Genomic DNA, 15,495 nt, shown 5'->3' with positions numbered 1-15,495 from the left:
ATACATTCTTAATTACGTTTCAAAGAAGCTTGGAAAACAGAATTTTAACATTAAGTAAAAGAAATAGGGTATACAAATGTCCATACTCCGTAAATATATTGTTGATCTGTAGCGAATATGTAGTTACCGTGTAGTTGCCATGTAAAAAAGGGCATATTTTTGTGACCCTTCTTTGTTTAAACCTAATTTTATAAACAATCTTATAAAAAGGAGTCTTTTTACGGTGCCAATATGGTAGAAAATCAATTAATAAATCGGATAAAAATATGTGTTTAGCGCTGAGGGTTCTAGTTAGTTTGTAACATTAGACCGAACAGCAAAATTTGAGGAATCGAATTTGCATCGGTCTGAGGGTCAGACGGAATAAATAAGACCGCGATAAGTCGTGCGTATATTTGATCGATAAATCCAAATGGAATTTTATTCTAAAGATATTCCAAATAGAGGGGAACCGGCATGAAATTCGTGATAGAGAGCCTCACCAAGAACAGTGGTCGTCTGGGTCGGCTGCACATAAAGGATGGAGCACCAGGGCAGCGGACACCGCTGCTTATGCAGACAACAAAAGGCGGCAGCATTCCGTATTTGTCCGCCGACGTTTTTGAGAGCCATGTGACGGAGACGCCACAGCTGTTGGAGCTGACCCTGTCGACCATCGACCATATGTCGGAGGCGCTGGCCCAGTGGAACAGTGCAGATAGGGGACTGAGTGATTACATTGGATTTCCAGGACATTTGAATGTACTGCTCCTACGGGATCCTTGCGAGACGACGCCGGCGGGTGGCAACGACCGGGACATACAGCCGCTGTTCACGCGCCGTGGCAAGGAGTCGCTTTCGGCCCAGCGATACATGGAAATGGTGGCTAGCCTAAGGCCAGACATCTACCAGGGGCTCTGCGATGCGGACACCAATGCAGAGAGCGCCAAGAAACGCGTTCAGAAATCCGTGGATCGCACCGAGAAGTTCATGCACTACATTTACGAGCACAAGAGCAAAGTGGACTCTACCCTGCTGGCCCCCATTGTGGGCGGCTACAACACCTTTGCGCGGACGCAGTCCATCAAACATGCCCTCGAACAGCCATCAGGCAGCTATGGCGGCTACGTCTTCGAGGGATTCCACACGAATGGCTTGTCTGCAACCATACTGGACGCTTCCAAGCTGCTGCCCATTGTCGAGCATTGTGTTGGGCAGCTGGAGGAGGAAAAGCCGCGAATGGTTCCGGGTGCCTATACACCTTTGACCACGCTGGAGCTTATCGGACTGGGCATGGATCTGTTCGACACTTCCTACGCCTATTGTGCCGCAGTCAACTTTAAAGCCTTGACGTTTACCTTTGTCCAGGATGAAGTCGTGCACGTCCCCTTGCTTGACATCACGGACGATGCTATCAAGGAGGATTTCTCGCCTCTGCTAAAAAATTGCGACTGCCTAAGCTGCCAGAAGCACACGCGTGCCTACGTCCATCATCTGTACAAGACCAACGAGCTGCTGGGCCCCATTCTACTGATGGTGTAAGTGAAATCTAGAATTCTTTATTCGATGGCAAGGCCAATGATTACTCTCTTCCCTTTTACAGCCACAATCTGCATCACTACATGGCCTTCTTTGAGGCGATAAGGGAGAGCATAGCCAGGGATGGCCTGCCGCAGCTGACGGAGCTAGTAAGGCGGCAGAACGGGGACTCCCAGGTGGATTATAGCATCGCACCGAACCGGAAAGTGATTAGCAAAGCAACGATGGGCAAAGGATTCGCCGCAGCTGCCGTGTGACTTTTATAAGGAGCAGATTTAGTGTAAATAAATAGCCTCTTGGTCTTTATGTGTATTCTTTTTACAACGTTAAAGGCTGATCCCAAATCGACTGATCTTCTCCGTCCACTATCTGCTTCATTCGAGTGTATAACGCCTGCGGGGCTGTGCCGGTGACCTCACGAATTCTTTTTATAACCAGCGGTTCTGTGAGATTATCCAATTTTTCTGAATCTGCCGATGGAAAAATGCACTGTACTAATAGTTTTTGATGGATTACAATATGGGAACTTACTTCCCACGGGAATGTATCCAGCCAATTCACAGAATCCCACATTAAAGTCAGCCAAATCCTTGTTGACACAGTAGTGGGATCGCGCAAAGACAAATACTTGCACACTGCCCCGCTTGCCAGGTCGTCGATCCTGGGTAATGAACAGATTGTGGGGTATATTCTGTCCACACATCCAATTGGCAAGCTTTTGCAGGTTGTTAACCTTCTCCTGCACCTCGGCCTCGTCGTCATTGGCCTCGAAGACCACACAGATCGCCTCGGTAGGCATCGACTGGCTCAAACGATACACATACCCACCGGCCAGCTCTTGCAGTTCCACGTTGTTTATGTACAGATCTCTGGGCAGGTACAGCAGGTGGAAGTGCAGGTGATTCACGGAGGCCAAAGCCCCAGGACTGTTGTAGCCCATGCGAATGTCACTGTCGTCTAGTCCCCGCATGAAGCTGATGCAAAATTTCAGCGAATGAGCAGTGATTCTTTGCACCAGATTGTTCTTCACGTCGGGACAGACGACAGTGTGGAACCTAGTGAGGGGGCTCCTGTTGATTATCATCTGGACGTCGGTATTGTCAACGTCGTCGATGGTCATCATCACCTCCAGGGCGTCGACCTTGTTGAAGTTGAACTGCTTTGGCTTGAACGTGGGATTGAGGTTCTCAATGGTCTGAGGGATGCGGCGCTTCAGTGTGCGATCTGGATTGAGCTATATCAAGGGACGATGTAACAGAATTTTTTGTTTATTTGGGCTTCCACTTACCTCGGTGTAGAACTGGTACTTTCCCGGCAGTACACGACTTTGGCGGGTCTTCTCCAGTTGGTACGCGAAGAGGCCGGGTATCTCGTGCAGCTGCTCCCATCTCACCTTGAGTGAATTTAGGTAGTGTGGTGCTTTTGCCTCCAGGGTGGTAACGTACTTTTCCTTGCTTTGGGTCCGTTTCTTTTTCGGCTTTTCCTCACTCGCCATGGCCACTTTCCAAGCAACGGAGCGCGCAACAACAAATACTGGCAGGGTTACCAAGCTCTTCCAAGAATTCCGCCTCTGGACTAATTCTGTCGCCGTAGCTTGTTTAAAGCGAGCACTAAGAAGTTTCCAAGCATCGCAATAGTATTGTGTTAATTTTCGAAAGGTACGCGCGTACATAGTGTGTGAATTTGGAGAAATTAATATTTATTTACATATTAGATTTTGTTTCTTGTCTCTGACAATTGTATCCCAGTCAGCTGTTTATAAAGTTATCGGCATTCTAGTTTCGATTTGTTGATTTTAATCCTCTTTTCTTTTAAGATTTTAAGTTAAGAAAACAGGTCTTAATAATTTTATAATAAATTTAATGTAATGAGGAGCCCCTTAGAAAAGTGTGATTTCCTACAAATGGCCAAGATCCAAGGCACCTGTAATGAATTCTGCCCCAATGCCGAGATGAAAATGTAAGTTCTAGGTTCCAATAGGTTAATATTAACATTCATGTTGCTCCCAGGCGGGTGCGCGAGAGAATGCTTCACTTTTTTGAGCTCAAGAATGGACAAAAAAACGTGCCCGGGATCCTGGTCAAAGAATTCACCCGCTCTGCCGCTGACGTCAAAATGCCCAAGGGCGAGGATATGCGCACGATGGAATGTTTGACTCGGACTGTTGAATATCTCCTAAAAGAGTAAGTATTTTGGATTTTAACATAAGGATAAGCCTGTCCTGTTGATCACCTGCCCCTTGCAGAATTGTAATGGATAACCGAATGCCCTACCGCATGGCATATGATTTCATTTTCGATCGCCTGCGTGCCGTGCGCCGCGAGATTGTCATCCAGATGTTTGATGCCCAACAGACTGCAAAGCTCCTGGAGCCAATTGTGATGTTTCTGGCCTACAGCAGATACCGTCTGTGTGACGAACCAATTGAACTGTTCGATGCAAAGATATGCGACCAACATCTCCAGGATTGTCTAACTGGAGTGCTCCGCTGCTATAAGACTCTTGACGAAGATGAATCGAAAAGCCGTCATACAATTCGTGATATTCAACGACGGTGTTTCATCGAGTCTGTGTATCAAGTGTTCAATTTGGGCTGCCCGGAATCCATGGAGCGGGCCCTTACCCTGCCGGACCATGTTCGCCAGGATCCAACGTTTAAGATCTGCTTTCAGATGAGCCTTTTCTATCATCAAGGGAATCTTTACCGCGTCCTAATGGGATTGCCCAAACTGCCCCACATACTCTGTGCCTTGGCCGCCACGAAGTTACAGACGATGAGACGGTAATGTAAAATATGAGTGCTTTTCTTTAGATGCTGACGTTTTTCCTTTCATCTCTACTTCTAGACGGGTTCTTCAAATGTTTACGCATGCCTATAACAAGCAGTTCGATGTCCCGGGCTCTTACTTGTTGCGTGTGATGCTAATCGACACGCCAGAGCATTTGAAACAGCAGTGCGGGCATTACGGCCTGGAAGTAAGCAAGGAGTTCGAGCGCGTGCCGGTGCTTTGTAGCAGGTCAATTGTGCAGACACCCAGGCAAACAAAAGTGCTGCATATACCCGGAGCTGGCAGTGTCCCCAAGGCGGTGCGATTTAATAAGTCTGATTTTATAAACTCTGCTGAGACAATTAAGGAGCAGCATGAACCGTTCGTTGATTCCAAACTAAAACTAGTTTATTTGCCAGAAGTTTTACTTCTTAAAAAATTTGTTTGAGCGCATAGTGGGTGTCTGATCTACTATACTTACTATAAAATGATTTTATAAGTTTATTTTGAAATGTGGATTTAAATTAGTGTGGCAGCCCTGCCAATAGAATACAACGTTATCGATAGTCAGAATGCAGATATTCATAATGAATAAATAAAGTATTTTTCCATGGACTGACTGATTCTATTCTATAAAAAAAATTCGCGAAACAAATATAAACCTACCGGCAGAGTGCATCATCTATACTATTTTCTATATATTTTCGACTTTGAATATGTGCACAGGCGCATATACACAAAATACACAAACAGCGCACAGGGTTGCATTCGAGGGTGTCGGACCGCTGTCTACCAACACCAACAAAAAGTGTACGCAAGAGAAAGTTTTTGGAAAATACAATTCCGCCATATTTACCGGCAAAATTCAAAATATTTACATTGTTGCCAAACAATTGAGCCAGCCGGATCCTATTTGTGCAATAATTAAGTGCCAGGCAACAGCGTGGAGGTCGTGAAGAGCAACAAAGCCAAGCGACGTCTGCTGCTGCCGTCGCGCAGCCCCACGCAGCACTAATGACAATAGGGAAGTCGTAGAGGAGGGAAAATACAAATACCGACAAAAAGAAGCCCAGCCAGCCTGCTACGCAATCGAACGGGTATGTTTTTTATATTCTGCGAATAGACACTAGAAAATTGCGAAGTACTAATTGCCAATTCGCAGTGGCCACCAAACCGCGCACACACAGACGCGCGCCAACACACACGCACCGCACCGTGCAATATATACACACACACAGAAGGCCCAAGAAAGACGGAACAGAACAACGATGACAAGTCATCATCACAGCGTCGGCGTCGGTGGCGGCAACTTTCAGCCCCAACTCCAACTGCAGCATCAGCACCAGCTCCGGGCTCCCATTGTGAAGAATCTTTCGTTAGCAGCGGCGGCAGTGCCCCTGCCAATGACCTCATCCTCCTCGTCTGGCCACAGCACGAATGCATCGTCGTTGTATTTCACACAGGTCTTGCAGCAGCCCCCAAATGCTATAGTCGATCACGAACCGTACACCAGCGTGCTGCAGCCTGCGGGCGGCGGCAGCGAGAGCTTCCTCATCGAGGAGATTATCGACGACTATGAGGATGAGACGAATATTGTTGTGGACACCGGAGAGTTCTTCATCTCGGGCGATGTCTACGAATACTACCCGGCGGTTGATCGTCTGGGTAGGTTTACCTCAGGGGCCGTGGCCGAGGCAGATGCCGTGCCACCGCCAATTATAATGCAGCAAACCAGCGAGGATGAGGACTATATTGATGAGGACGCTATGCGAATGTCGTCCTCCTGCGATGGCGACGAGGAGGATGTGGACGAGGATTTGGACGTAGTACCGGCCATGACGAATGCCTTTGAAATAGCCTCGGAAGTGTTGACCACCCTCGAGGCCACCAACATCAAGGAGGAGCAGCTGGAGAGCGACTTTTACATGAAAACCGCGGAGGATTCAAACAGCTCCAATGCCCAGGACTTTAAGGACCTAAAGCTCTTTGGCAACAGCAGTCGAGTGGAGCGCAGGGCAAACGCCGCCACAAAGCGCTGGAAACAGACCAAGGTCCCCATTCGCATCACCCAGGATGAGTTCAACGTAACGCTCTGGTCGTCCCTCAACTCTGAGGACGAGGAAGAGGAGGAGGAGGACCTGGACGATCCGCACGTGTCGGTGGTCCACCCCGTGGTGTCCTCATCTACCAGCACTGAAGCCTCCTCCTCCAATATGCCAAAGCTCATCATCGATGAGCACATAATCAGCAACAACATGCACCACGATGTCCTCAGCGATGGCATCGGCAACGAATACGTTATCCTGCCGGATCCCTTTAGCGCATCTGCGGTGACGGATGTGGAAGAGGTTGTCAATGCATTTATGGGCGATGTCAAGGGCGAGGAGGACAGCCAGCCGCTGAGCGAGCAGTTCATCTACGCGGATAATCATCTGGATGAGGCATACGGCTCAATTGAACTCATCGAGAACATGCCGCACAACGTGGAGTTGATACCAGCCCCAGCTGCAGCCCCACCACCTCAGGCGATGACTGGCAGCGCGAAGACACACCGTTGCCCAACAGCAGCCCAACTGTCGCTCCCGAAGCTGGTGCTACAGAACAGCAGTACCAATGTGCGGCTGAAAAGCACCACAGGTGCCCAGGCCAAGGCGGCAAAAAGGCAAATAAGCAGCGCGTCTGTTCCTGCAGTAGGATTAAACGCGGCGCCGCCGCCGTTGGTGGCTACTAGCAATTTGGCGCGCCCGCGAGCCACCACCGTGACCAAAACAGCAGCCAGTCTGGCCAACCAAGTCGCTGCCGCCAGCAATCAGACGGCTGCCGTTGCCGGGGCCGCTGCCGAGGAGGACGAGGAGCCAAAGTTTCGGTGCACCCATCGCGGCTGCAATAAGGAGTTCAGGAATCACTCAGCCATGCGGAAGCATATGCATACGCACGGTCCACGCGGGCACGTGTGCAATGTTTGCGGCAAGAGTTTCGTGGAGAGCTCCAAACTAAAGCGGCACCAGCTGGTTCACACTGGCGAGAAGCCATTCGAGTGCACTTTTGAGGGTTGCGGAAAACGTTTCTCTCTCGACTTCAATCTGCGCACCCATGTCAGGATACACACTGGGGATCGACCCTACCATTGTCCCATCGACGGCTGCTCCAAGTGCTTTGCTCAGTCGACGAACCTCAAGTCGCACATGCTGACGCACACGAAGCCCAAGCGCAAGTGGCCAAGGGCACCGCAGGTCAACAGCAAGTCGTCGTCGCCGCAGGTCAACAACAAGTCGCCGTTGGTGGCACGGTACGGGCGTTTGGAATTCGGGGAGGATCCTCGACTGGTGTACGTGGAGCAGAACGAGGAAATGGGATCGGTGCTGCTGGATGGTACGTCGCCCACGTCCTAACTATCAGTGACCGTCAATGTGTCCCTGAATAGAACCGTGGCCTGAGTGAGAAGACTGGCCCCAGTCCTGGGCACTCTACAAGTCGAGTCGCGAGCAGGAGTGTATTATCTGGCTAGATAACTGGCGGATAGCAAGCCAACCAACCCGATTGTACAGTTAGTTATACAGAGCAGGGCCATTAATCTATGGCGGAGTTTAATATTGTAATCTACGAAACGGAGAGCCTGTGGAGCGTGTGACGACCGCATGCTGCTCCTTTGCAAACTCTAAGTAAGTTTTTTTTCTTAAATTGAATATGTAGTAAGTTTAAAGCCAGGCCAATGCATGGATGGAGATAAATAGAGGATCGATCGCTCAGTCGACAGTTCGGCTCTGTTCGGCAGTTTAGATTGTAAGAATAATTGTAATAGTCCCAAGTCCCTAAAATCTACCACAAAATAGCTATCACTATCACTATAACTATACATATATATATATATATATATATATATAACTTTTACTACCATCTGCATCCGAATGCATTTGGCATTTCTGATTTGGATATATTCGTGTGCAGTCTCCACTCGAATAACAAAACACTGCACCCCCAAACTTTTCTATACACACAACGCCCCGATCCTACAATATTTAATACGCATAAACCCCCCCATAGGCTATCTACATATATATTTTTGTAATGAATTGTAACATTTAGGGCATTGAACTGCAAAGTAACGTTTAAAGTACGGATAAATAGAAGCAGCAGAGTAATTTTTTTAGCGCGTAAACGTAATTAAAAAAATGGAAAACACTTCAATTCGATTGTACAAGTTAACCAAGTCGGCATAAACAAGGGAGTACCTCTTTCAAAATTATACAAATAAAAACACGAAAAGAATTCAAAAGTAAAGGCCCATTATATTCATCATATTCAGATTTATTCCCTAACTATTATTTCGCATCCAACACTCGAGCGCGTAAGGATTACGGAGTACGGATAAACTAAGGCTACCTTAAACAGTGATGGGCTGCCAGTGGCTGCCATTCAGGCTACAGATCCACAAACGATTAACATACACAGGAACTCCACCTTATCCGGCTGGGTTGTGATGTGATTGATGTGTAAGTAAACGCCTTGTGGAGTGCATGTGGATGTGAATGTGGATTAGATAAAGCTGGCGCGTGGAGTGGCACGGCACAATTACAGATACGCAGATATTCAATTATTGGAAAAACAGAAGTAAACACACAGTGTGACTCAGTGGCGGCTCCGCTTCAGTTATATGACCTTGACACCTTGTCCTTGATGCGCGCCGGGTAAGATATCCGCAATAAGTGTGTTGGGTGAGATTAGTCCGGCCAGAGAGAGCAGCACCGAATAGTTGAAGTACCAGAATACGCAGAAGAGCACCATAAAGAGCACGTCTGTGAATGAGAGCAATAATTGAGAAGGCGTCGGTCGTGATAAGCCTGAAAATTCGCACTAAATGTGTGACGAATTGGACAATTCCTTGGATAATAAAGAGAGATTCTTTGTCCCAATACTTACGTATCGTTACACGTTCCCATTTCTCCACCATATATAGCTCAGTAACCTGAGGAAATCAAAAAACATGAAGCCAATTAACGACACGAAAGATACCGACAACCAATTAGCTCTTGGAATACGCTTCTTGAATACACAATGCCCATACACACCATGAGGTAACGGAACCACCAGTAGCTGGCAAACTCCACAACATTGTCAAGAATCATGTTGTCCTTTCGATCAATTCAAACAATAAAACGTAAACTAGAAGCGGAAAATTAGCGCGTTTTAAGTGGTCGAATTTAATTTCTCCCCCTGACTTTATACAGAAAGAGAGAATTTTCAGTGATGTGCAGTACTTGAATCAGAGTGCTGGAAAAGTCATACAAGCATCAGCTGTTCAGTGTTGCCATTTTAGTTTATTTTAAGCTAGATTTTTCTTATTTTCAAATCAAATAGCTTTAAAACTTATAGCTTGAAATCTAGCTTGTTTAAAATATCATTTAATAATTATGTTCATGACACATATTGCGTCCAATGCAAGCATGACACAAACTAGAAAAGGTATTTTTTGTTAGAAAGTCCTCAAAAACAGAGGAGCAAAAGGCTGCACTTTGTACATTGCTGTTCACTCGGCCATAGCATAATGAAGTGGATAAAATCATGCCGTTAATTTAAAAAATTCAAAAATAAGTATGAATAAAATACACTTAGCCATTATGTGGATGTGTTTTTACGGTTATCTTGTTTTTAAGCTTTTTTTAATGTTTAGCTTATTCTACTTATTTTTTCTTCAATCTAGCTTATGGTGACTCTCAAACTCTGGCAACACTGCAGCTGTTTGGTAGCGAACAGTTAAAGAATTGTTTACAAAACATTGTGAAACAAGATTAGAATAATAATAGTAAAACAAATAATGACATGTTTCGTTGTTAAGCTGCTTCAACGCACCCAACTGTCCCACAGCCAAGTGGATGTAAAGCCCTTCATCTACGCCCGCTGCAACTGGCTGGACGACGAGGCCGAGTTCCACTTCCTGTCCACATTCAACAACCAAAATTATCGGGGCAGTCTGAAATATACGGAAATACGCAGTGCCGCCAATGATCTCGACCTGGAGTACGAGGCATTCCTTGCCGAATGCAAGAAAGCCCTCACCACGCACATGGGATTGCCCGGTTTCGACTACGAGATATCCCAAGAGGACGAGCAGCCACAGGCCTTCAAACTGTACAAATGCGCCGGCTACGAGACGCTATACCTGGATATTCCGCTCAAGAAGGTGTCCAACTGCTATCAGCTGCTGGATGGAGCCATTGATCTGGGCCAGCAGCAGGCAACGCCCGCTCCTTCCCCAGATATTGAGCAGAAAACAAAGGTTATGCTCGAAGAGTACGAGAAATACGTGACGGCATCCAAGCAAAAAGAGACAGAAATGCTGAAAAAGTTCATTCTACTTATAAATAGCAAAAAGGCACACATCAGAGATTTGAAGAGGCAGCTGGAGGAGCGACCAGAAAGGCATTCCAAGCAGAGAAAAATCATCTCCGACAGTGAGGACACCGACAAAGATGAGGAGGATTTTGGTGCGGCCACGCAAGCAATGAATATCGAAAAGGACTCATAGCGTGCTCCTATAGCACTATCAACACCCCCCGCAACGATACATCTTACATTGAGTCCGTGCTTGAATTGTATTTCTCTTCTTGCTTGTTTCGTTTTGTTTTAGTTCTTTTCTTTTCGATTGTTTTGATTTTGTAAAATAAATTAGCTTTATAATGTATGTATATGTATATATGTATAAATAAACAACAAATAGACTTTAAACATAATACATTAAATTACCAGCAAATATATGCAATAGACGTGTGTGTGGTGTGGCTTACAATTAGACCAACAGAAGATCGTTTTGGAATAAGTTACAATATATGCATATGTAGTTCTCGTTGCAGTTGTTGGAATTTCCACAGAAAATAAAGTAATTCAAGTCGTTAATAAACAAAATACAAATACCATTTAAAATACAAAAAAACGGAAAGCCTGGTACATAATCGTGTGTGTGTTAATATGTATATGCGCTATCATATAGACGTTATGTATATAAGACGATAATGTTTAGGTTTAGGGTGTGGGTAACATTTGAAAGAGTAAACAATTACGAGCTGATGGTGTAGTGGAGGATCCAGCCGGTGATCACTCAGAGTGCAAGCAGATCCTCATCGGCGCCAGGTTTCTTTGGTGTCTTTCGTAAGCTGTCGCCTCCAGATCCTGTCGTGTTCGTATTCGTGGCACTGGCGGCAGAATTCGATGCATTGATCGTTGGAAGATTTTCAGCGGCAGCGGCGCGTTCCTCAAGGAATTTGTCAAACTCTGAGCTGGTCAGCTCCTCGATTCCATCGACGTCCTTCTGTGGTGGGTGGAAGCAGAAAACGCTCATTAATCATGATCAATGATCCACACAAATGGGGTAAAGGATGTGAAAGAAGCAGAAAAAACAAAAGTAATTGATGTAAAACGAAGAACCAAGGACGAATATGTGCGTGTGTGTGTCTGTGTGTAAGATGAGCTTAGAAAAAGGACTAGATGCAAAGTATTTTTGTTTTTTTGTTGCTACTTACTGAGCTGCCCAACCACGCCTCCATTTCATCGATCTCATTCTCTTTCGTCGACTGTTTGGGCGCGCCACACAGAATAAACACAGAAGAAACCCAAAAAGGGGAAACGAACGAAGGAACCAAACAAAATTTGCATAAAACCAAGAAACAAAACAAATGTTCGAAATTTGTAATCAATAAATGAATGGCCAAACGAGGATTAAAGATTTAAAGTAAGGAAACAGATCGAACGCCATTAGTTAGATCGCTTGCCGGCGGCGTAATTACTCACTTTACTTACCACCGGCGGTTCGCCGGCTGCCCGTAGTGGTTGCTGCTGTGGCTGTTGCTGCTTCTGTGGTTGTTTGTAGGGCGAGGCCACGCCACCGACACTGCCGGCAGCCGCGTCCACCGAGGGAATATCGCGCAGCAAGTCCGTTTTGCTAAGCAAAAGACTGCGTTTTAGGTAGGTGATACGCAAACAGGTGCACACTGCAACTACTCACTGGTTTCCATCGGTGCGCGATTGCGCCAGCATATCGAACTCGTCGGCAGCTCCTCTGGGGGCTGCCGCAGCTCCGCTTCCAGCCGCCAGACTGAGCTGGCCAAAGCTCTGGGGTATCTGCTGCAGCTGCTGCTCCTCGCTGCTCTCAATCAAATCGATTAACAGCTGGTCGCTTTGCGGGGTATTGCTGACGGCAGCAGCAGCTGTGGCAGAGGGCGGCGGGGGAAGCGAGGCCACAACTGCACCCGTTCCTGGGGTCACGCCAGGCAGACCCATGGCAGCGCCCAGCACTGCCGAGGGCGAGGTGACGACAGCCCCTCCACCCAGTCCCTGGGAGCGGGTCTTCTCGTAGCGCTGATGGCGCAAGAACAAGTTGTTAAGCTCGTCGTTGATGCGCAGAAACTCGGCAGTCAGCTCGTCGTCTTGGACGCGTCCGATCAGATCCACAATGCGCGACTGCATCTCCTTGCAGGTGGAGGTGAGCTCGTTGAGCAGGGCATAGTCGTCGGGGGTTTCCTGGCCGGGCTTCAGGACGCTCAGCATTTCGCTCAGGATGGACATGTTGTTGGTGACTATTTCCAGCTCTGATCGTAGCTTGGCCCCCTGTTCTGGTGTCAAATGCAATGGACCGGTACTGGGTGGAGCAGCGGCGGCTGCAGCGGTCACGGCTGCCACATGCTGCGGCGACACTGTATGAGCAGCCATCAGCTGTGGATGAGGATGAACCTCCGGCACACTCTAAAATGTGGAACGGGAAAGAGCGGTCATAAAGAGACTAAAATGGCTAGTGGAAGAACTCACCCTCTGCGGCGTATAGATGGGCGCCATGGCATCCAAGTCAGCAACTGGAAACTCGATGCCCTTGTTCTTCAGCTCCATGTACATCTGTGTGACCCCATTGAGGTCTGGCTGGTTTTTGAAGGCATCCGCCCATATCTGTATGAGGCTAAGGACCTTCTTCTGCATGGCAGCTGGCGGATCGTTCTTTGGCCCAATCAGCTTTACCAATTCGTTGATAAAATCCTTTTGTGCCACCAGAACATGGAATGCCTTGCCGCAGTTTTTCACGCACGTCTCCAGCACGGTCAGTGTGAACATAACCACCTGATTGTTCTTGCCGGCGTTCTGTGAGAGTCGCTTCCGGATGGCGCGCATGGCATCACGGGCCGTGTCCGAGGATTCGTTGATCATATCGCAGATTTCCATATTGGCGGCCCAATTTTCCGAGGCAAGGTTTGCATCGGTGGCAGCCTCTGTAGGGTAGAGTGTGGGGTTTTAAAAACAATTATAGTTTATTTGTAAGTAGAATGGAATACACATTTTATTATTATTAATACAAATTACTTCAGGCGAGAGAGTGAGGTCTCTCTCTCTCTCTCTCTTATATTTTGTTTTAAATTATATTTTGAGTGCAATGACTTTATTTCAGACCAACGCATACGCAAACGCAAATACAGGTGGGTTTCAGTGCATTCCCATAAGGCAAACCGCAAAACAAAAACAAAAACGCTCAATATATGTATGAAAATATGAAGCAACAAAAGCGCACAGCACCATTGCACAGTCATGCTGTTTGTTTGTTTGTTTGCCTGCCTGCCTGTGTGAGCGTAGCGGGCAAATGGAAATGACTGCGAAAATGTGAAGCAAAGGGAAAAATGAAACCAATTAACACATCTATTTTATGTAACTATGGAAGCCGCAAAGGCAAACGCAAAAACCCAAAAAGGTAGGATGACTAATTGCAATTACTTTGGAGAGGAAGGCAGAGGGCTAGGTGGGGCGAACGAAGCATCAATAACAACGCAGGGAAATGCGTTGCCTATGCCAATAATTATTCTGTGTAATAATCGCAAGCAACAAATTGCCATACTGCTATCTGTCGCACCTGTCAATGGCCCTCTTTTGATGACAAACACCCTTCCACCCATCTCTACTCGGCTCTACTCACTTTCGCCCCCCTCCCAGCTAATCTTATCAAGAAATTTCGCCATTGCCACTGGGGTGTCGGTTTGGGGTGCATGGTGGGGTGATAGCCGCCTTTACCATAGTAATAGTGAGGCAATAACAAATCAGTTTTCGTTGCTTTGTTGTTCGTGCGAGCCCCAAGAAAGTGACGCAGAAAAGGCTAAAAGAAAGTTGTGAAAATTCAATTTTCCAGTGCCTCAGTTTCGCGCTGACACTGCCTCATCTGATATGCTATGTTGATGATTGGGCGGCCTAGGGAACGCTGGTAAATGCGCAAATGTACCCACATATGTACTTTTTTGTGTGGAAAATGTTACGATTTAATCATATACACACCCCCACATCCGGCAGTGCAGCGGGGGAGGGGAGAGCGCAGAGCGGGGGTGGCGCAGCAGCTTTAAAGGTTTTTCTTTTTTACTCACCTATGCGCTGTCCAACTGGAGTGGAGAAAACATTTCCCAGAGCGCCAACGTTGAAGAATGAAGCCATTTTAGTGCGCTCTCTCGCTGCGTATTTGGTTTGGTTTAGTTTTTGCAATGTAACTTAATATTATTTACTGTGTGACACCTGGGTTTTCAGTTTGGTTCGTTCGTTGTGTTTTTTGTGTTTACATTTGCTCAATTTATTACATGGAAAATACACGGTAACTACATATTTGCTACATAACGGAAGGAAAAAGAGGGTATGGACAACAGGCAAAACGGCCCAGAAAAAGCAATAAATTTGCCTGTTCTCATACCTTTCCATAGCCCATTCAATATTGCGACTCATTTTTCCGTAGCAAGAGAGAGCAGCAGCGTGACCGTCTCTCCCTCAAATATATACCGTCTCATACCGATGATAAAAACAAACTTATCCCACTTAACTATTCAAACAGGAGTTAAACCGCAGAAAATAATGCTGAGATAGAGTTTAAAAAACATCGATGTTACCATATATAAAATATCAATATAAAAAATACCCTCAATAGACCCCCAGAATTATATTGTTTAATTTTCGAAATATCGATCAAAAAACGAAGTTATCCCACTTAACCCCCCTCCATTCAAACAGGTGAACAACTTGAGTTAAACCGAGACTTATAATACTGTTTGTAGATCCACCCGATCCTTCTTTTTTACTTGTAAAAAAGAGCAAGATATCTTTCATGTGAACTGCGCTAAAATTCTTCAAGATTCAACATTTTCGTGGGAATATATATATACCCCTGGTTGACAATGGGTTAATCGTTCTCCGTCCATGATCG

General features: G+C 46.5%; 7 protein-coding genes across 10 annotated transcripts; 4 read left to right on the top strand and 3 right to left on the bottom strand.

Moving 5' to 3' along the window:
- The first annotated feature begins 391 nt into the window (after nucleotides 1-391).
- LOC4812554 (queuine tRNA-ribosyltransferase accessory subunit 2) lies at nucleotides 392-1,824 on the top strand. The gene is made up of 2 exons (XM_001352578.4): nucleotides 392-1,517; nucleotides 1,583-1,824. Exons 1-2 carry the CDS (start codon nucleotides 457-459, stop codon nucleotides 1,773-1,775), a joined length of 1,254 nt encoding a protein of 417 aa, XP_001352614.1. The 5' UTR covers nucleotides 392-456; the 3' UTR covers nucleotides 1,776-1,824.
- On the bottom strand, nucleotides 1,798-3,225 carry LOC4812246 (GDP-D-glucose phosphorylase 1). Its single transcript, XM_001352577.4, has 3 exons — nucleotides 2,807-3,225; nucleotides 2,050-2,752; nucleotides 1,798-1,988 (listed from the first exon to the last, which is right to left on the bottom strand). Exons 1-3 carry the CDS (start codon nucleotides 3,188-3,190, stop codon nucleotides 1,837-1,839), a joined length of 1,239 nt encoding a protein of 412 aa, XP_001352613.3. The 5' UTR covers nucleotides 3,191-3,225; the 3' UTR covers nucleotides 1,798-1,836.
- Nucleotides 3,226-3,338: 113 nt separating this feature from the next.
- On the top strand, nucleotides 3,339-4,901 carry LOC4812220 (SAC3 domain-containing protein 1). Its single transcript, XM_001352576.4, has 4 exons — nucleotides 3,339-3,477; nucleotides 3,528-3,701; nucleotides 3,764-4,300; nucleotides 4,365-4,901. The coding sequence occupies exons 1-4, from the start codon at nucleotides 3,386-3,388 to the stop codon at nucleotides 4,732-4,734; spliced, it is 1,173 nt and encodes a 390-aa protein (XP_001352612.3). The 5' UTR covers nucleotides 3,339-3,385; the 3' UTR covers nucleotides 4,735-4,901.
- Nucleotides 4,902-5,052: 151 nt separating this feature from the next.
- On the top strand, nucleotides 5,053-8,562 carry phol (pleiohomeotic like). Its single transcript, XM_001352575.4, has 2 exons — nucleotides 5,053-5,383; nucleotides 5,449-8,562. The coding sequence occupies exon 2, from the start codon at nucleotides 5,555-5,557 to the stop codon at nucleotides 7,676-7,678; it is 2,124 nt and encodes a 707-aa protein (XP_001352611.1). The 5' UTR covers nucleotides 5,053-5,383; nucleotides 5,449-5,554; the 3' UTR covers nucleotides 7,679-8,562.
- An 11-nt stretch (nucleotides 8,563-8,573) lies between these two features.
- ghi (ghiberti) lies at nucleotides 8,574-9,551 on the bottom strand. Its single transcript, XM_001352574.4, has 3 exons — nucleotides 9,356-9,551; nucleotides 9,207-9,252; nucleotides 8,574-9,082 (listed from the first exon to the last, which is right to left on the bottom strand). Exons 1-3 carry the CDS (start codon nucleotides 9,410-9,412, stop codon nucleotides 8,937-8,939), a joined length of 249 nt encoding a protein of 82 aa, XP_001352610.2. The 5' UTR covers nucleotides 9,413-9,551; the 3' UTR covers nucleotides 8,574-8,936.
- A 436-nt stretch (nucleotides 9,552-9,987) lies between these two features.
- On the top strand, nucleotides 9,988-11,236 carry LOC4812235 (uncharacterized). 2 transcript variants are annotated; one of them, XM_015188231.2, is made up of 2 exons: nucleotides 9,988-10,563; nucleotides 10,653-11,236. In XM_015188231.2, the coding sequence occupies exons 1-2, from the start codon at nucleotides 10,102-10,104 to the stop codon at nucleotides 10,740-10,742; spliced, it is 552 nt and encodes a 183-aa protein (XP_015043717.1). In that variant the 5' UTR covers nucleotides 9,988-10,101; the 3' UTR covers nucleotides 10,743-11,236. The 2 variants fall into 2 exon arrangements, with proteins under 2 accessions (XP_015043717.1, XP_001352609.1); XM_001352573.4 differs by having other exon boundaries at nucleotides 9,988-11,236.
- LOC4812241 (TOM1-like protein 2) lies at nucleotides 10,958-14,886 on the bottom strand. Of its 3 annotated transcripts, none has more exons than XM_001352572.4 (6): nucleotides 14,672-14,886; nucleotides 13,086-13,537; nucleotides 12,286-13,022; nucleotides 12,081-12,222; nucleotides 11,804-11,854; nucleotides 10,958-11,592 (listed from the first exon to the last, which is right to left on the bottom strand). In XM_001352572.4, exons 1-6 carry the CDS (start codon nucleotides 14,736-14,738, stop codon nucleotides 11,383-11,385), a joined length of 1,659 nt encoding a protein of 552 aa, XP_001352608.2. In that variant the 5' UTR covers nucleotides 14,739-14,886; the 3' UTR covers nucleotides 10,958-11,382. The 3 variants fall into 3 exon arrangements, with proteins under 3 accessions (XP_001352608.2, XP_015043713.1, XP_033240831.1); XM_015188227.2 differs by having other exon boundaries at nucleotides 12,072-12,222; nucleotides 14,672-14,884; XM_033384940.1 differs by lacking the exon at nucleotides 11,804-11,854 and having other exon boundaries at nucleotides 12,072-12,222.
- Nucleotides 14,887-15,495: the final 609 nt, after the last annotated feature.

The sequence above is a fragment of the Drosophila pseudoobscura genome, chromosome X, assembly GCF_009870125.1.
Source record: "Drosophila pseudoobscura strain MV-25-SWS-2005 chromosome X, UCI_Dpse_MV25, whole genome shotgun sequence".
NCBI classification, from domain to species: domain Eukaryota; kingdom Metazoa; phylum Arthropoda; class Insecta; order Diptera; family Drosophilidae; genus Drosophila; species Drosophila pseudoobscura.
Note: the sequence above shows the minus strand (reverse complement) of the source record. Positions and strands in the feature narration are given on the sequence as shown.

Bases quoted from the DNA above. Each gene is read 5' to 3' on its own strand.
- ghi (XM_001352574.4), bottom strand. From the start codon at position 9,412: ATGATTCTTGACAATGTTGTGGAGTTTGCCAGCTACTGGTGGTTCCGT. The intron at 9,253-9,355 runs GTGTGTATGGGC...TGATTTCCTCAG, and splicing joins GGTGGTTCCGTTACCTCATG to GTTACTGAGCTATATATGGT. The intron at 9,083-9,206 runs GTAAGTATTGGG...TCTCATTCACAG, and splicing joins ATGGGAACGTGTAACGATAC to ACGTGCTCTTTATGGTGCTC.
- phol (XM_001352575.4), top strand. From the start codon at position 5,555: ATGACAAGTCATCATCACAGCGTCGGCGTCGGTGGCGGCAACTTTCAG.
- LOC4812554 (XM_001352578.4), top strand. From the start codon at position 457: ATGAAATTCGTGATAGAGAGCCTCACCAAGAACAGTGGTCGTCTGGGT. The intron at 1,518-1,582 runs GTAAGTGAAATC...TCCCTTTTACAG, and splicing joins GGCCCCATTCTACTGATGGT to CCACAATCTGCATCACTACA.
- LOC4812241 (XM_015188227.2), bottom strand. From the start codon at position 14,738: ATGGCTTCATTCTTCAACGTTGGCGCTCTGGGAAATGTTTTCTCCACT. The intron at 13,538-14,671 runs GTGAGTAAAAAA...TCTACCCTACAG, and splicing joins TCCAGTTGGACAGCGCATAG to AGGCTGCCACCGATGCAAAC. The intron at 11,855-12,071 runs GTGAGTAATTAC...GCGCCCAAACAG, and splicing joins AACCGCCGGTGGTAAGTAAA to TCGACGAAAGAGAATGAGAT.
- LOC4812246 (XM_001352577.4), bottom strand. From the start codon at position 3,190: ATGTACGCGCGTACCTTTCGAAAATTAACACAATACTATTGCGATGCT. The intron at 2,753-2,806 runs GTAAGTGGAAGC...CCCTTGATATAG, and splicing joins AGTACCAGTTCTACACCGAG to CTCAATCCAGATCGCACACT. The intron at 1,989-2,049 runs GTAAGTTCCCAT...TTCCATCGGCAG, and splicing joins TGGATACATTCCCGTGGGAA to ATTCAGAAAAATTGGATAAT.
- LOC4812235 (XM_001352573.4), top strand. From the start codon at position 10,102: ATGACATGTTTCGTTGTTAAGCTGCTTCAACGCACCCAACTGTCCCAC.
- LOC4812220 (XM_001352576.4), top strand. From the start codon at position 3,386: ATGAGGAGCCCCTTAGAAAAGTGTGATTTCCTACAAATGGCCAAGATC. The intron at 3,478-3,527 runs GTAAGTTCTAGG...TGTTGCTCCCAG, and splicing joins CCCAATGCCGAGATGAAAAT to GCGGGTGCGCGAGAGAATGC. The intron at 4,301-4,364 runs GTAATGTAAAAT...CTCTACTTCTAG, and splicing joins AAGTTACAGACGATGAGACG to ACGGGTTCTTCAAATGTTTA.